At 40.2% G+C, this 12,819-nt stretch overlaps 1 protein-coding gene across 1 annotated transcript in view; it reads right to left on the bottom strand.

Annotated features, from left to right (window-relative positions):
• Positions 1-396: 396 nt before the first annotated feature.
• LOC123230542 (zinc finger protein 420-like) overlaps positions 397-12,819 on the bottom strand; it is a 133,463-nt gene continuing 121,040 nt past the window's right edge. Inside the window, exons 6-7 of the mRNA XM_044656675.1 lie at positions 9,235-9,245; positions 397-1,195 (exon numbers count right to left, since the gene is read on the bottom strand). Of these exons, the coding sequence (XP_044512610.1) occupies positions 397-1,195; positions 9,235-9,245 (810 nt within the window). The remainder of the gene's footprint in view (positions 1,196-9,234; positions 9,246-12,819) is intronic.

Below are 12,819 nucleotides of genomic sequence, written 5' to 3'. Positions count from 1 at the left end.
CCTTGCTCACAGGGAAGACCAGCCAACAACAAAACTGAAAGGGAAAAGCTTGGATATCCACTCTTGCCTCAGTTTACCAAACCTTTTCTCCAACCACTGACTCACAAATCTCATCTCGGGAGCAAATCGTGGCTTTCTATTTTGCCTGGGCCACCTAGGGGGTGCAGTCCAGGAGACATTACCCTGCCATCATCTTGTGATTCCTTCAATATTGCTGTCTTTTTCCAGCTGCCATTCTAATCTCACTCAATGATTTCCATCACACAATCTTTACCTCTAAGTCAAGTTCAGGCTCATGCCAGGTATGCTGCCCCAGAAAGGGAGGAGGGAAAATTTCCTCCACATAATAGCAAGACTGGAGCTACATGTGAACATCTTTCCAAATAGCTTGCGTCCTTAAAATTTCTCCCCAGTGTGTATTCTTTGATGTTGAGCAAGATTGGAGCTACATGTGAACATATTTCCACAGAGTTTGCATTCATAAGGTTTCTCCCCACTGTGGATTCTCTGATGTACAGCAAGATTGGCACTCTGACTGAATGTCTTTCCACACTGATTGCATTCATAAGGTTTTTCCCCAGTGTGGATTCTCTGATGTTCAATAAGATGGGAGCTCCGACTGAATGTCTTTTCACACTGATTGCATTCAAAAGGTTTCTCCCCAGTGTGGATTCTCTGATGTTCAGCAAGCCTAGAGTTCCGACTGAATGTCTTTCCACATTGATTGCATCCATAAGGTTTCTCCCCAGTGTGGATTCTCTGATGTACAGCAAGTTTGGAATTATCTGTGAATGTCTTTCCACATTGGCTGCATTCATAAGGTCTCTCACCAGTATGGACTCTCTGATGTACAGCAAGGTGGCATCTCTGACTGAATGTCTTTCCACACTGTTTGCATTCATAAGGTTTCTCTCCAGTGTGGATTCTCTGATGTACAGCAAGACAGGAACTCAGTCTGAAAGTCTTTCCACATTGGTTGCATTCATAAGGTTTCTCCCCAGTGTGGATTCTCTGATGTACAGCAAGTTTGGAGTTATCTGTGAATGTCTTTCCACATTGGTTGCATTCATAAGGTTTCTTCCCAGTGTGGATTCTCTGATGTACAGTAAGATGAGACCTCTGATTAAATATCTTCCCACACTGCTTGCATTCATAAGGTCTCTCACCAGAGTGGATTCTCTGATGTAGAACAAGACTGGAGGACACTGTGAATGACTTTCCACATTGGCTGCATTCATAAGGTTTCTCCCTAGTGTGGATTCTCTGATGTACAGCAAGACTGGAATACACTGTGAATGACTTACCACATTGGCTGCATTCATAAGGTTTCTCCCCAGTGTGGATTCTCTGATGTCCAGCAAGACTGGCCCTGAGCATAAAAGTCTTTCCACACTGATTATTTTCACTAGATTTTCCCTCACTGTGCATTCTTTGATGTTCAATATGAGATGAATTTTGGGGTGCAACACAGAATTCTCTGAAATCAAAGTTAATGAGACCATCACTCATGAATCTTTGAAGGTCTATTTCTTCCACAGAGAAGCTCACCTCCATTGGATTCTGCTTCATTTCAGGTCTGATCTCTCCTTCTAAAAGAAACAAACAGTAAAACATACATATAGAGCAACATATATACATACATAAATTTATCTCCTTTCCTCCGCTGTCAGAACATAAACAGCTTTATAGACTATTTCCTCAGGTAAGAAGAAAAGTCTTCTAACTTAAATGCTCACAATCCAGCCTTTGAAAATGTCATTACCTCAAAGTTAAAAAACAATTTAAACAACAAAGAACCTCCCATGTAATCCCATTGGCTCTTCATAACAAATCTGGGATTTTGGCCAGGGTAGCTTTATTATTTTCCTAACTCAGACCATGACCTCAGAAAGGCTGGATGAGTGATGTTATATTCATAATCTGGGAAGTGATGGATGTCACCTTGACTGACAGGGATGGCAGTTGGAAGACTCAGAAAGTTCCCAGGTGCCGTGAGCCAGGGGCAAACATTGGTTGGCCTCACGGTATAAATATCCCTGACAGCCACTTTGAGGGAAGTCTCTCTGGAGGTCTCTAGACAGGAGTCTCTGGACTGGGAAATCTCTGAGTGGGTGGTGAAGGGTGGCAGGGAGATCTATGAAGAAGAGGGCAAAAATAACTCTGAATATTTCCTGATAGACTATGAGAGCTAGTACATCACCAAAACTGGTAGTGAGAAAGCTGAGAGAATAAAATCATCAATACAGCTGCATCAGTAGCTTCCCTATTCTCTGGCTTGGCTGTGTCCAGGTCTGGCCAGAGGTAGGGGAGTGAGCAAATCTCCAGTTTCCACCTAATCAATAGCCTCCAGTCCTGACTGTCAACTAGTTTATAGATAATAGATCAATAGGGTCTCCAATCCCCAATTATTGGCCTTGTTATTCTTTCTCTGGTTATAGATAAAGAGAGTTCAATAAGTACCTTCCTGAGTGGTCTATCACAGCCCTGGGGAAGGGAATCAAACCCATTCAGATCCTAAACATCATCCAAGGCAAATCAATAGCCCAATAAAGGTTACCCATCTATCTAACCTCTAGAGCAGGGGTCAGCAACGTATGGCTCTCGAGCCATATCTGGCTCTTTTGAGGGCCAGATATGGCTCTTTATGCAGGAGCCATAAAGTCAATTTTTTTTCAGGCACTGTTACAGGAGCGCATACTGTTACAGGAGCGCACACTGTGAGCACTGTACAGCTCTCACGAAATTACATTTTAAAAAATGTGGCGTTTATGGCTCTCACAGCCAAAAAGGTTGCCAACCCCTGCTCTAGAAGGTCCTTCTTGGGCAACTGTTAGAGAGAAAAGGATAAATTACAGCAGCAGTCAAGGGTGATTGGAATTGGTATTCCTCCATCATCTGCAGATGAGGAGAGTACAGATAGATACATCAACATCATTGTACATCTATACATCTGCATTGGACCCTTTTTATTTATAACAGTGACCTGACCTAAAATCCTGGCAGCTGAGACCAAATCTTGTGGCTGGGCATGCTCTGGCCACAGTACTAGACTATTCACTTTCAATCTTTTTGCTTTCATTTTCATTGACTATACATTCAATCCTCTCTTCATAGATATGACACCACTGGGTACATATAGACTAAATATTCCCATTATTTCATCATCTAGATTCTCTGTAAGCATTATGTAATTCCCTTCATGATTGCTTTAGACCTTATTTTTTGTTCCAGTATCTGAGATCAGATGAAGAAATTCAGTATGCTTCTTTGCATTTATCCAAGGCATAAAAGATTTTGTTCTGTTCTCTCCACCTTGAGGGCAGCCATTGCTTTTCTTTAAATGCTTCTTTTCACTAAAATAAAATGCTTCTACTAAATACAATTTAAAGAAAACCATGGCATTTCCTATGTTTAAAAATATATCTCATACAGTAAGTTGAGTCCATGATGCTTTTATAAGGAAATGGAAGCTCATATGATTCTCTTCCTATTTCCCACCTTATATAGATACTGGTGTTTTCATGATATTGTTCTTAAAAATTCCAATACAGGTAGTGGTGCAATTTCATTGTAAGTCAGAAACTTGCTAGGACGTTTAACCCTGGGCAAGTCACAGGAGCTCTGTTGGTCTCAGGCTCCTCAAGTATAACATGGACATAACAATATCAAGTGACTCCAGGGGTTCCCTATAAGGATCTAATGAGATAATATTTATGAAGTGTATGACACATACTAGGGGCCATATGCAAATGGTGATATTTAATTTCATCATTAGAATTTGGATTATTTTCTCCTTGGATTGCTTTTCTCCTTAAACTGTCATTCTCTTCACTCTACTTTCTGATTTCCCTATTGAATTAAATGCATTTCCATTCCCCAACATTCCTTTTTCCCTGGATCATCCCAGAGTGAGATTCAGGATCCGTTACTTCTTTCTATACCACTTCAATGTCTGGGTTCTAGTTTGTGAGCTCTAGGACAGCCCAGACTGGTGATTCCCTTCCTTTGTATTCCCAGGGCTTAGCATGGTTCCTAGAACATATTTATTATTTTAATACATGTTTACTGAATGGGCCGAGGGCTTATGTCAGGCCCAATCTCTATCAGGATCCTTGCATTCTGGTCTCTCTCCTGAAAGGGAAATGCATGCTCTGGCCTCAGCCATGTTTCTGTCTCTCTCTTGCCTTTATTTCTCAGCAGTCAATAGTAACACTGTTGGAACTAGAGCAGACCGAATCCTGAAGATCACAAAGGTTTCTGGTATGCTGCTATCTGTTCTTACAGAGGGTGAGCTCCTTGAGGGCAGGGGATGTCCACTGCAGTCCTTTATGTCCCCCATAATTTAGCCCAGGACCCAGCACAAAGCAAGCACTCATACATGTTCCAGGCCCTTCAGTCCCAAACACTGACTTCTTAGAGGGTCACAGACTGATCCCCTAAAGGGGAGTGATAGGAAATGGAGTCCAACAGCTTCATCTTACACATCACTGAATCTAACTTAGAGCTGTAGAAAGCAACTGGTCTAAGTCTATTCTCGAATGTTTGTGTGAGAACACTGGAGGCTACCCCTTTGTCTTCGTGCACATAAAGTAGGAATGGTTTGTCATGATCAGGGATACCTAGGGCTGGAGCTGATAGAGTAAGTGATTTCAATTTCTCTAAAGCATGGATATGTTCTTTATTCAGTTTTAATGGCTCTGGAACTTCCTTCCTGGTTAGCTCTATCAGAGGTCTTGCGATGTGAGCATAACCTGGAATCCAGTTTCTACAGAAGCTCGTTATTCCTATGATTGCCCTGAGTTGCTTTTTGGTATTAGGCAAACTCAAATTTTGTATATCCTGTGTTCTCTTTTTGGAAATTCTTCTGGAGCCTTTCTCTAGGATGAATCCTAAATAATTTACTTTTTCCTTCACGAATTGAAGTTTGGAGATTTTATGGTCCCCTTTGCCTAGCTCTTTGATTAAGTGTATGCTATCAGTGTAACAGACTTCAGCAGATGGTGACATTAGCAGGATGTCATCAACATAATGTACCATTTTGCTGTCAAGGAATGTTATCGACTCGAGGCCTCTCTGCAGAATTTGGCAGAAGACTGAAGCTGAATCTGCAAATCCCTGGGGCAAACGAGTCCAATAGACAGATTTACCCTCCCATGAGAAAGCAAAAAGCTTCTGGCTGTCTCTATGCAGGGGAACAGAGAAGTACACAGAGCTCAGGTCCAGAACAGTAAACCAAGCAGCTTCAGGTGGAATGGCTGCAATGATTTGTGATGGACTTGGTACCATGGCATAGGTCTTTTGCACATGGTCATTTATTTCCCTGAGATCTTGAACTAAACGCCATTGAATCTTCCCATCAGGAGATAATTTTGCTTTCTTTATTGGCATAATTGGTGTATTGTATTGTGAAAATCCATATTTTAATATACCCTGCTTCAATAATGTGATGGGTTTCACTCCTTCTATTGCTTCTTGACTAAGTCTGAACTGAGGAATTCTTGGAGGTAAGCCTTCTTTCACCTCTATCTTTACTGGTTCCACTGACAATATCCTGCCCAACTCATTTGAATTTTTAGCCCACACATAATCTGGAATATCATCTGGAACCTCATAGATGTTATCAGTTGATTGGTATGATGGTTCCTCACCACATGTGTCTAAAAATAAAATGGGATGGTGTTTCAGAGATCTCTTGGGTATGTATAAATAAATTTGTCCATCCGGTTGACATTGGATGGTTGCAGCCAATTTGCATAGAAGATCTCTTCCCACAAGGTTTGAAGGACATGCTGGCATCAATAGGAAGGTGTGTTCAAGAGTTAGAGGCCCAAATTTTAGCATTTTAACCTTTAGCTTTGGGACTTGTTGTGCTACCCCAGAAGCTCCTCTTACTCTTAAACTGCCTTGAAATTGACATCCTTCAGGTGGTTCTCATAGTACGGAACAAGTTGCCCCCGTGTCGAGTAATCCCTCATAGTGTACCCCTCTTCCCTCTCCCCCCCGATTTCTATAGTAACTAAGGATTCTCCACTGTCATTGGACTTCACTGGCACTAAGGGTAGTAAAGAATCCTCATTATTTTGTGTACACTTATCATTGATTCTGTGTTGTGTATGGTCTTTTGTCTTTAAACCCAAACTTCCTATAGCACCACTAGGCAAGTTCAGTTTAGAATCAGGATTACAGAAAGCAGGCTTAAAGAGCATACTCTCATTGAGAGCTTGTAAGTCATTGTCATTTTTGCAAATTCCATGTTGGCTTTCATTAAGGGCTTCAGAAATGGAGGTTTGACTTGATTTACCTTCCACTCTGCTATTTAAAGAATTATCAAGCTTCAAATCAGCAATCTTCCCTTCAGTAGTATCCAGGAATGTATGATAGTTAGATTGTGTTCCCTTCAACACTTCAGGTACAACTACTGATTCAAAAGCTGACTGATGTTCCCTATTTTGCCCTGCTGTTTTTGTGACTGACATTGGATGATTTTTGTTAACAGTCACAGCAACAGTTTCATTGATGTTATGCTTAGCCACACTGATCACAGAAGAAGACAACTGTTCCCTATCTCTTCCCCAAAGTTTTGGATGAAATTCTGTAGCTAAGGGGTTGAGAAAGGTGGATTTTGCATTTCCTACACAACTGCTACCATCTTGCAATTCAGTGGGTTATTTATTTAAAATCAAGTTCTTGCCAACATCTAGACTTTTTTGCTCTTTAAACTCTAACTGTGACATTGTGTCTAAAGCAATTGAATGGGAAAGAATTGTTGCACCTAATTCCCCCGAGGTTACTGAAAGTGTTCCTTTCTGGAAACTTTGTAAATCCTCGCCATAATGTTCTTTATCTAAGTTGCCCCTTTGCTTTATACTTGGAATAAAGAGAGGAATTTAAGTGCTTGATGATTCTAAACCAGTTTGCAAAATCTCTCAATGTGAGTTGTTGCAATGGCCTGACTGACCTTCATGCTTCTCATCCAATGTATGTGCTTTGGAATGAGAAAGCTGATCCCTTATATAATCATCCTCCTTAATGCCAAAGATTTCTTTGTGCATTTGCATTATCTCTACCCATTGCTCATTATCTATCACAGATCTATGTGTATCTTCTGTGTAGATTACTTTAGACACTTGCTCTATTTTGCCCAGATTTCTCATTTTGCTTTCCATACTTCTATTAGACTCTGCCACACCCACATTACATTGATTGATAGGGTTTAAATCAGGAATCTCAATTCATAATGATTTCTTTGGTTTCGTTCCCATTTGTATATATCTCTCCATGTCATCTAATAAAGGTGTTTGACTGTACTTTTTACATGCATGATTGCAGCATGCACCCTCATGTTTATTTTCATCATGTCTTTTGGATTCATTCTTCTTAGCCCATTTTGAATTATAAGATGTCTTTCTATTATCTCTTTGATTATTGTTTTTTGAAAAATCTATTTGTTGCTTAAATCTACAAACACGAATGACATGACCAATCCTTCCACATAAATAGCAACGAGGTGATGATTTTGATTTTGGGGTGCTGTTGGCAGGTTGTCTAAATTGATTTCTACTTGTTTGGAGAGCAAAATTCTTTACCTCCTCAATTTCCTTCTCACATCTAGTCTTTTTTAATTGGCGCTTTAAATCTGCTATGATCTCATCTTTATCATTATCAGATTACCTAGCCTGTCTTGCTTCTTTCTGTCTTGAATCATGTATATACGACGCATGTTGCCTAACATCCTCCAGTGGTAGTGATTCCCACTGTGGACAACTTTGTCTGAAATAATTTTGTATCTGGATTGAGGTTCCCTTCACAAATTGTCTCCTTATATGATCAATTATATCCTGGGCATGTGTGTCTCTAAGTTCTAGAATCGTTTCTGGAGCTTCAATAACTCTATCTAAAAAACTGCTCGGGTGTTCTTCTTCCCCTTGCCTTAGTTTTTCAAATTTCTGCCAGGCATTTGATCTTTTTGCAAATGATCTCATTGCTTCTATAAGATCTGCTCTGCATCTTAACAAGTATCTCATGTTAGCGTGTTGAGTGAAATCCAGGTCCTGATGCACCTGTGGCCATGTGTCCTTTCCAAGGGAGAGTAAAATTCCCCCAAAAGAAATTCGACATCATAGAAACTAGGGTTAAAAAGAGTGAACACCCTTTTTAATTCTTTTAGACTCTTGTAAGGTTTTTCGTAGAACTTGGGGATATGCCTTTTCAAAACTTCCATATCACTAGGAGTGAATGCCTTGTATGTTTTAACATTAACCACCCCCCCCCTCCAGGCTGCACAATAGTCCTGTCCACTATTGGTAGTACAGAGACCACTGCATTTTGGATAGGTTGCTCTTTCTTGGTTTCCTTTTGCCCCAAAATTTTAGATTCCACTATTTCTAACTGTAAGATCGTGTGCTTATCTAGTTTTTTGCCTTTACGGATTTGTTTCAACACTTGGAACAGTAGTTTGATGTTCTCTACTAGTACCTTGCATTCATTATCAGGTTTTGGAGAAGATGCCTTGTAATAATTGAATAAATGAGTCAGAACCACTTTTGAGATTGTCATGAAGTGCCATAGAGAAAGAATAATTGCTACAGCCATGGGTATGAAGCATATACACTCAGCTAATGTAAAGGCAAACCATTTATAATAATCATAAATTTCAATAAATTGTTGTATTAAATTTGGTACCTTTATCAGCCAAAATGTATATAGTCCCTGCATAAAAGACCAAGCCAGTAAGGAAAGACTGCCTAACATGAAAGTCATTCTTGCCAGATTCATTTTCTTTTGATTCAGAAGATTGTAGGTTTTTGCTCCTACCTGGCTCGCCAGATGTTATAAGGGAATTAGGCAGGGTGTTATATTATAGGGGATTTGGAAGGGATGTTGTCAGGGACTTGCTAGGTGGGTAATATGGGTTGCAGGTAGGATGTAATAGTGAGATGCAGGATATAATATGAGGCTGAAGTCAGGGAGTATAACACTGAGGTAACAAAGATTTCCAGGGAGAGGATGAATTAATCTAAACAGGCAAAGAGCAGCAGGGCTTATAGACTAGGACTTAGACTAAAGACAAACTGAAGGGAAATAGACTGATTGAAATTAACTACAGGCTTTAGTTAATTTCACAAGAAGGGACTTGTTTTGAAGTTACACCTTCTTCAAGATGGATACTCGGCTTCCCTTCAAGCCCAGAGTATGTTGATTCTATTCCTCTTCTTCCCTTTCTTACTAATTAACTGACAAAGTAACTAAAAGGTCTGTTTTAAACACAAAAGGGGTTTATTGTCTTCTCAGGTTAAATTGTCAGGTAAAAGGATTAAAGGAAGCCCTAACAGCTGCTTAAAGAAACCTCAGATGGGGGAAGGGAAGCAGGAATGGAGTTTGAGCAAGGTTCTGCCTTGACTCAACTCTCAAGGTGATTTTGAAATCAAAAGGGATTATGATGATGGCTACCAAACCTCTCTAGATAAAGTACTGCAAGAGTACAGCTAAACTCTCACAGATTTGAAACTACTCTCTGATTCACTCTCCTTATTCACTCCTCACAGACATCTGGGTAAGTGTAAAAGTGAAATTTGGGAAATGCCATCTAAAAGTATATATATTTTCTATGGACATGGGAAATGTATCAAACTACATTTCCCGTGGTCCAACGGGTTTCTGTTTCCAGTTCTTTGGGCGTGGGGAGGCCTACGTCCACACAGAGAAGAGTTTAAATCTCCTGGGTTAGATGGGAGTGGTCTCTTGGCCAGCAGACTGGGGTGGAGACAGGAGACAGTAATGGCGAGGGTGGCGGTTTTGAATTCTTACAAGCGCGTGGTCTAATAACTTTATCTATCAGCATGGCTTTAATTAAAATACTAATATATATATTTATAGCAGCCTTTATTATTTTTCATATTTATATAAGGGAAATTAAGGTAGGAAAATGAGGTAGGGTATGAAGATTCAAAGGGTTTATCTAAATTAACAAATCTCAAAAAACACTCCAAAGCTAGGCTAGGTTTTCAATCTCCAGAAAGGAGAAACAGGAGCTCAGCTGGCCCTGGTTCTCTCCACGAGGTCCCAGGTAACTGAAACTCTCTCTCAAGATTCTAAACTCCTAACTGACATAAGAACTCAGCCAAAGCCTGCAAAACTGCTATGTCCCCCCTCTCTGTACTACAATTTATATTTCATAAAGAAGCGCATGGCAGGAGCAGAGGAGAAGACCAATGGAAGGATAAAGAGACTGGAGACAGCAAATACTTAATTCTTATGTGCATTGAAATTGACTCAAAGAAGGAAGAACAATCAGATCCATTGGGGCAGAGAATTGATTTGTGCCCCATAGAGAAGTAGAAGGGTAACAAATGGCCTGGGAAGAGAGTGGGGAGAAAGGAAAGTAAAATAAGGGTGGGGATTACGGGGACTGTTTAAAAACAAAACACTGGTATAGAAGGAAATAGTGAAAGCAGAAAGGACAGGATTAGGAGAGAGAATCAAAGTATTGGGAATACACAGGTAGTAACCATAACTGAATGTGAAAAGGATGAACTCACCCACAAAATAGAAGCAAATAGCAGACTGGATTAGAAACTGAAATCCTACCATATGTTGTCTACAAGAAACACACATGAGGCAGGTAGACACATACAGGGCAAAGGTAAAACGACTGGAGCAAAATCTATTGCGCATCAACTGAGAAAAAGAAGACAGGAGTCACGATCATGATTACAAAGCCAAAGTAAAAATAGATCTACTTAAAAAAGATAGAGAAGGTAATTGCATCCTGATAAAAGGTAGTAGGGACAATGAGGAAATATCAGTACTCAACATGTGTGCACCAAATAGTATAGCATCCAAATTTCTAAAGAAGAAATTGGTGGAGCTTAAGGGGGAAATAGATAATTAAACTATAATAGTGGGAGACCTGAACCTTCCTCTATAAGATTTAGATAAATCAAACCAAAAAATAAATAATTAAGAGGCAAGAGATGTGAATGAAATCATAGAAAAATTAGATTACTAGATATGTGGAAAAAAATAAATAGGGACAAAAAAGAATACACCTTCTTTTCAGTAGCACATGGAACATTCACAAAGATTGACCATGTACTAAGACACAGAAACATGGCAAACAAATGCAAAAAAGCAGAAATAATAAATGCAACCTTTTCAGATCATAATGCAATAAAAATAATAGTTAGTAAGCGTACATGGGGAGGCAAACCAAAAATTAATTGGAAATGAAATAATATGATTCTCCATAATTGGTTAAAGAACAAATCATAGAAACAATTAATAATTTCATTGAAGAGAATGACAATGATGAGACATCATACCAAAATCTGTGGTACTAAGAGTACTAAGAGGAAATTTTATATCTTTGAGTGCATATATTAGGAGATTAGAGAGGCCAGAACTCAATGAATTGGGCATGAAATTAAAAAACTAGAAAGTGAACAAATTAAAAATCCCCAGATGAAAACTAAATTAGAGATCCTAAAAATTAAAGGAGAAATTAATAAAATTGAAAGTAAAACCTCTCAAAAAGAACTGCAAGTCGGGTCCTCCTGCACCCAAATCTAGCCCTGGCTTCACCAGAGCACACAGAAGCCTCTGGTCACCCTGGCTCTCCCATACCTCTTTTCTTCTCACTCACCTGGGCAGGAGCTCCTCAGGCCTTCCTGCTCCAACATCCATGGGACTTCCCTCTGTTCCAAAGAAGAGATCACATCTTCTGGGGAAGCTGGAAGCTCTGGGCAAGGGAGAATCAGTTAGGGAGGAGGATGGAGAGAAGCCTGTCACTGAGTTCTCTTTAGGGAAAGGTGGGGGAGTCTGGTGACTCCACCCACACTGACCAATGATAACAAAGTGGACACTGTGGAACAAGGGGCCTGAGCACTGGGGCTCTGTCATTCCACAGGAATCCCCTAAATTTGTGCACTCTCCTTATTCCCTATGAGATCACACCCTAAAACACACCTGTACCTGAATTGGGCCTTGCCCCCCCCTTCCAGGGTTTCCAGTGTTAAACTTGAAATTAAACACAGCACTATCAAGTTATCAGAAAACCCAGTCTTTAATCAGGAAAAAGGGATAGGCTCATTTTGGCTACCACGCAGAGTCATAAGCTAAATACCACACAGAGCCAAAGGCTCTGGGACTCTGGGAACCATATCCTTGGGAGAAGACATCATACTAGATGCCAACTCCAAAGAGATACTGGACCTGAGAGTCTCTTTATACCTTTTGGGAAGCATACAAAGACTAGCCACAAACAGGTGTGTAAACCTCCTAATATTCAGCAGCTATGGCATTAGGGAATGGACAGCTACAACAAATTAAAGGCAAAGGTCAAACTCAGAGGCTGCGCTTCCTGACAGGAAATTTTTACCCAACAGAGAAAAAAGGTACTTAACTTTCAAACAAAATAGGTGTGCTTAGTACTGGGGCTTCTCAAAGTGCAGAGGTAAACTGACACATTTAAACCAGGGGAAATACACATCAGCAATGGGGGGAGGGAGTGTGGGGGGTGAAGGAGAAAGTAGGAGCATGAATCATGTAACCATGTTAACTTTTCTAAAAAATGAATATTAATAAATGTTTAAAAAAATAAAAGACTGCAGGGTCCTTACTGTCCAACAACAACAACAAAAAAGTAGGGGGCAGCTGGGTAGCTCAGTGGATTGAGAACCAGGCCTAGAGATGGGAAGTCCTAGGTTCAAATCTGGCCTCAGACACTTCCCAGCTGTGTGACCCTGGGCAAGTCACTTGACCCCCATTGCCTACTCTTACCACTCTTCTGCCTTGGAGCCAATACACAGTATTGGCTCCAAG

Source organism: Gracilinanus agilis, chromosome 1 (genome assembly GCF_016433145.1).
Source record: "Gracilinanus agilis isolate LMUSP501 chromosome 1, AgileGrace, whole genome shotgun sequence".
Classification (NCBI taxonomy): domain Eukaryota; kingdom Metazoa; phylum Chordata; class Mammalia; order Didelphimorphia; family Didelphidae; genus Gracilinanus; species Gracilinanus agilis.
This window is presented reverse-complemented; position numbering and strand designations above follow the sequence as displayed.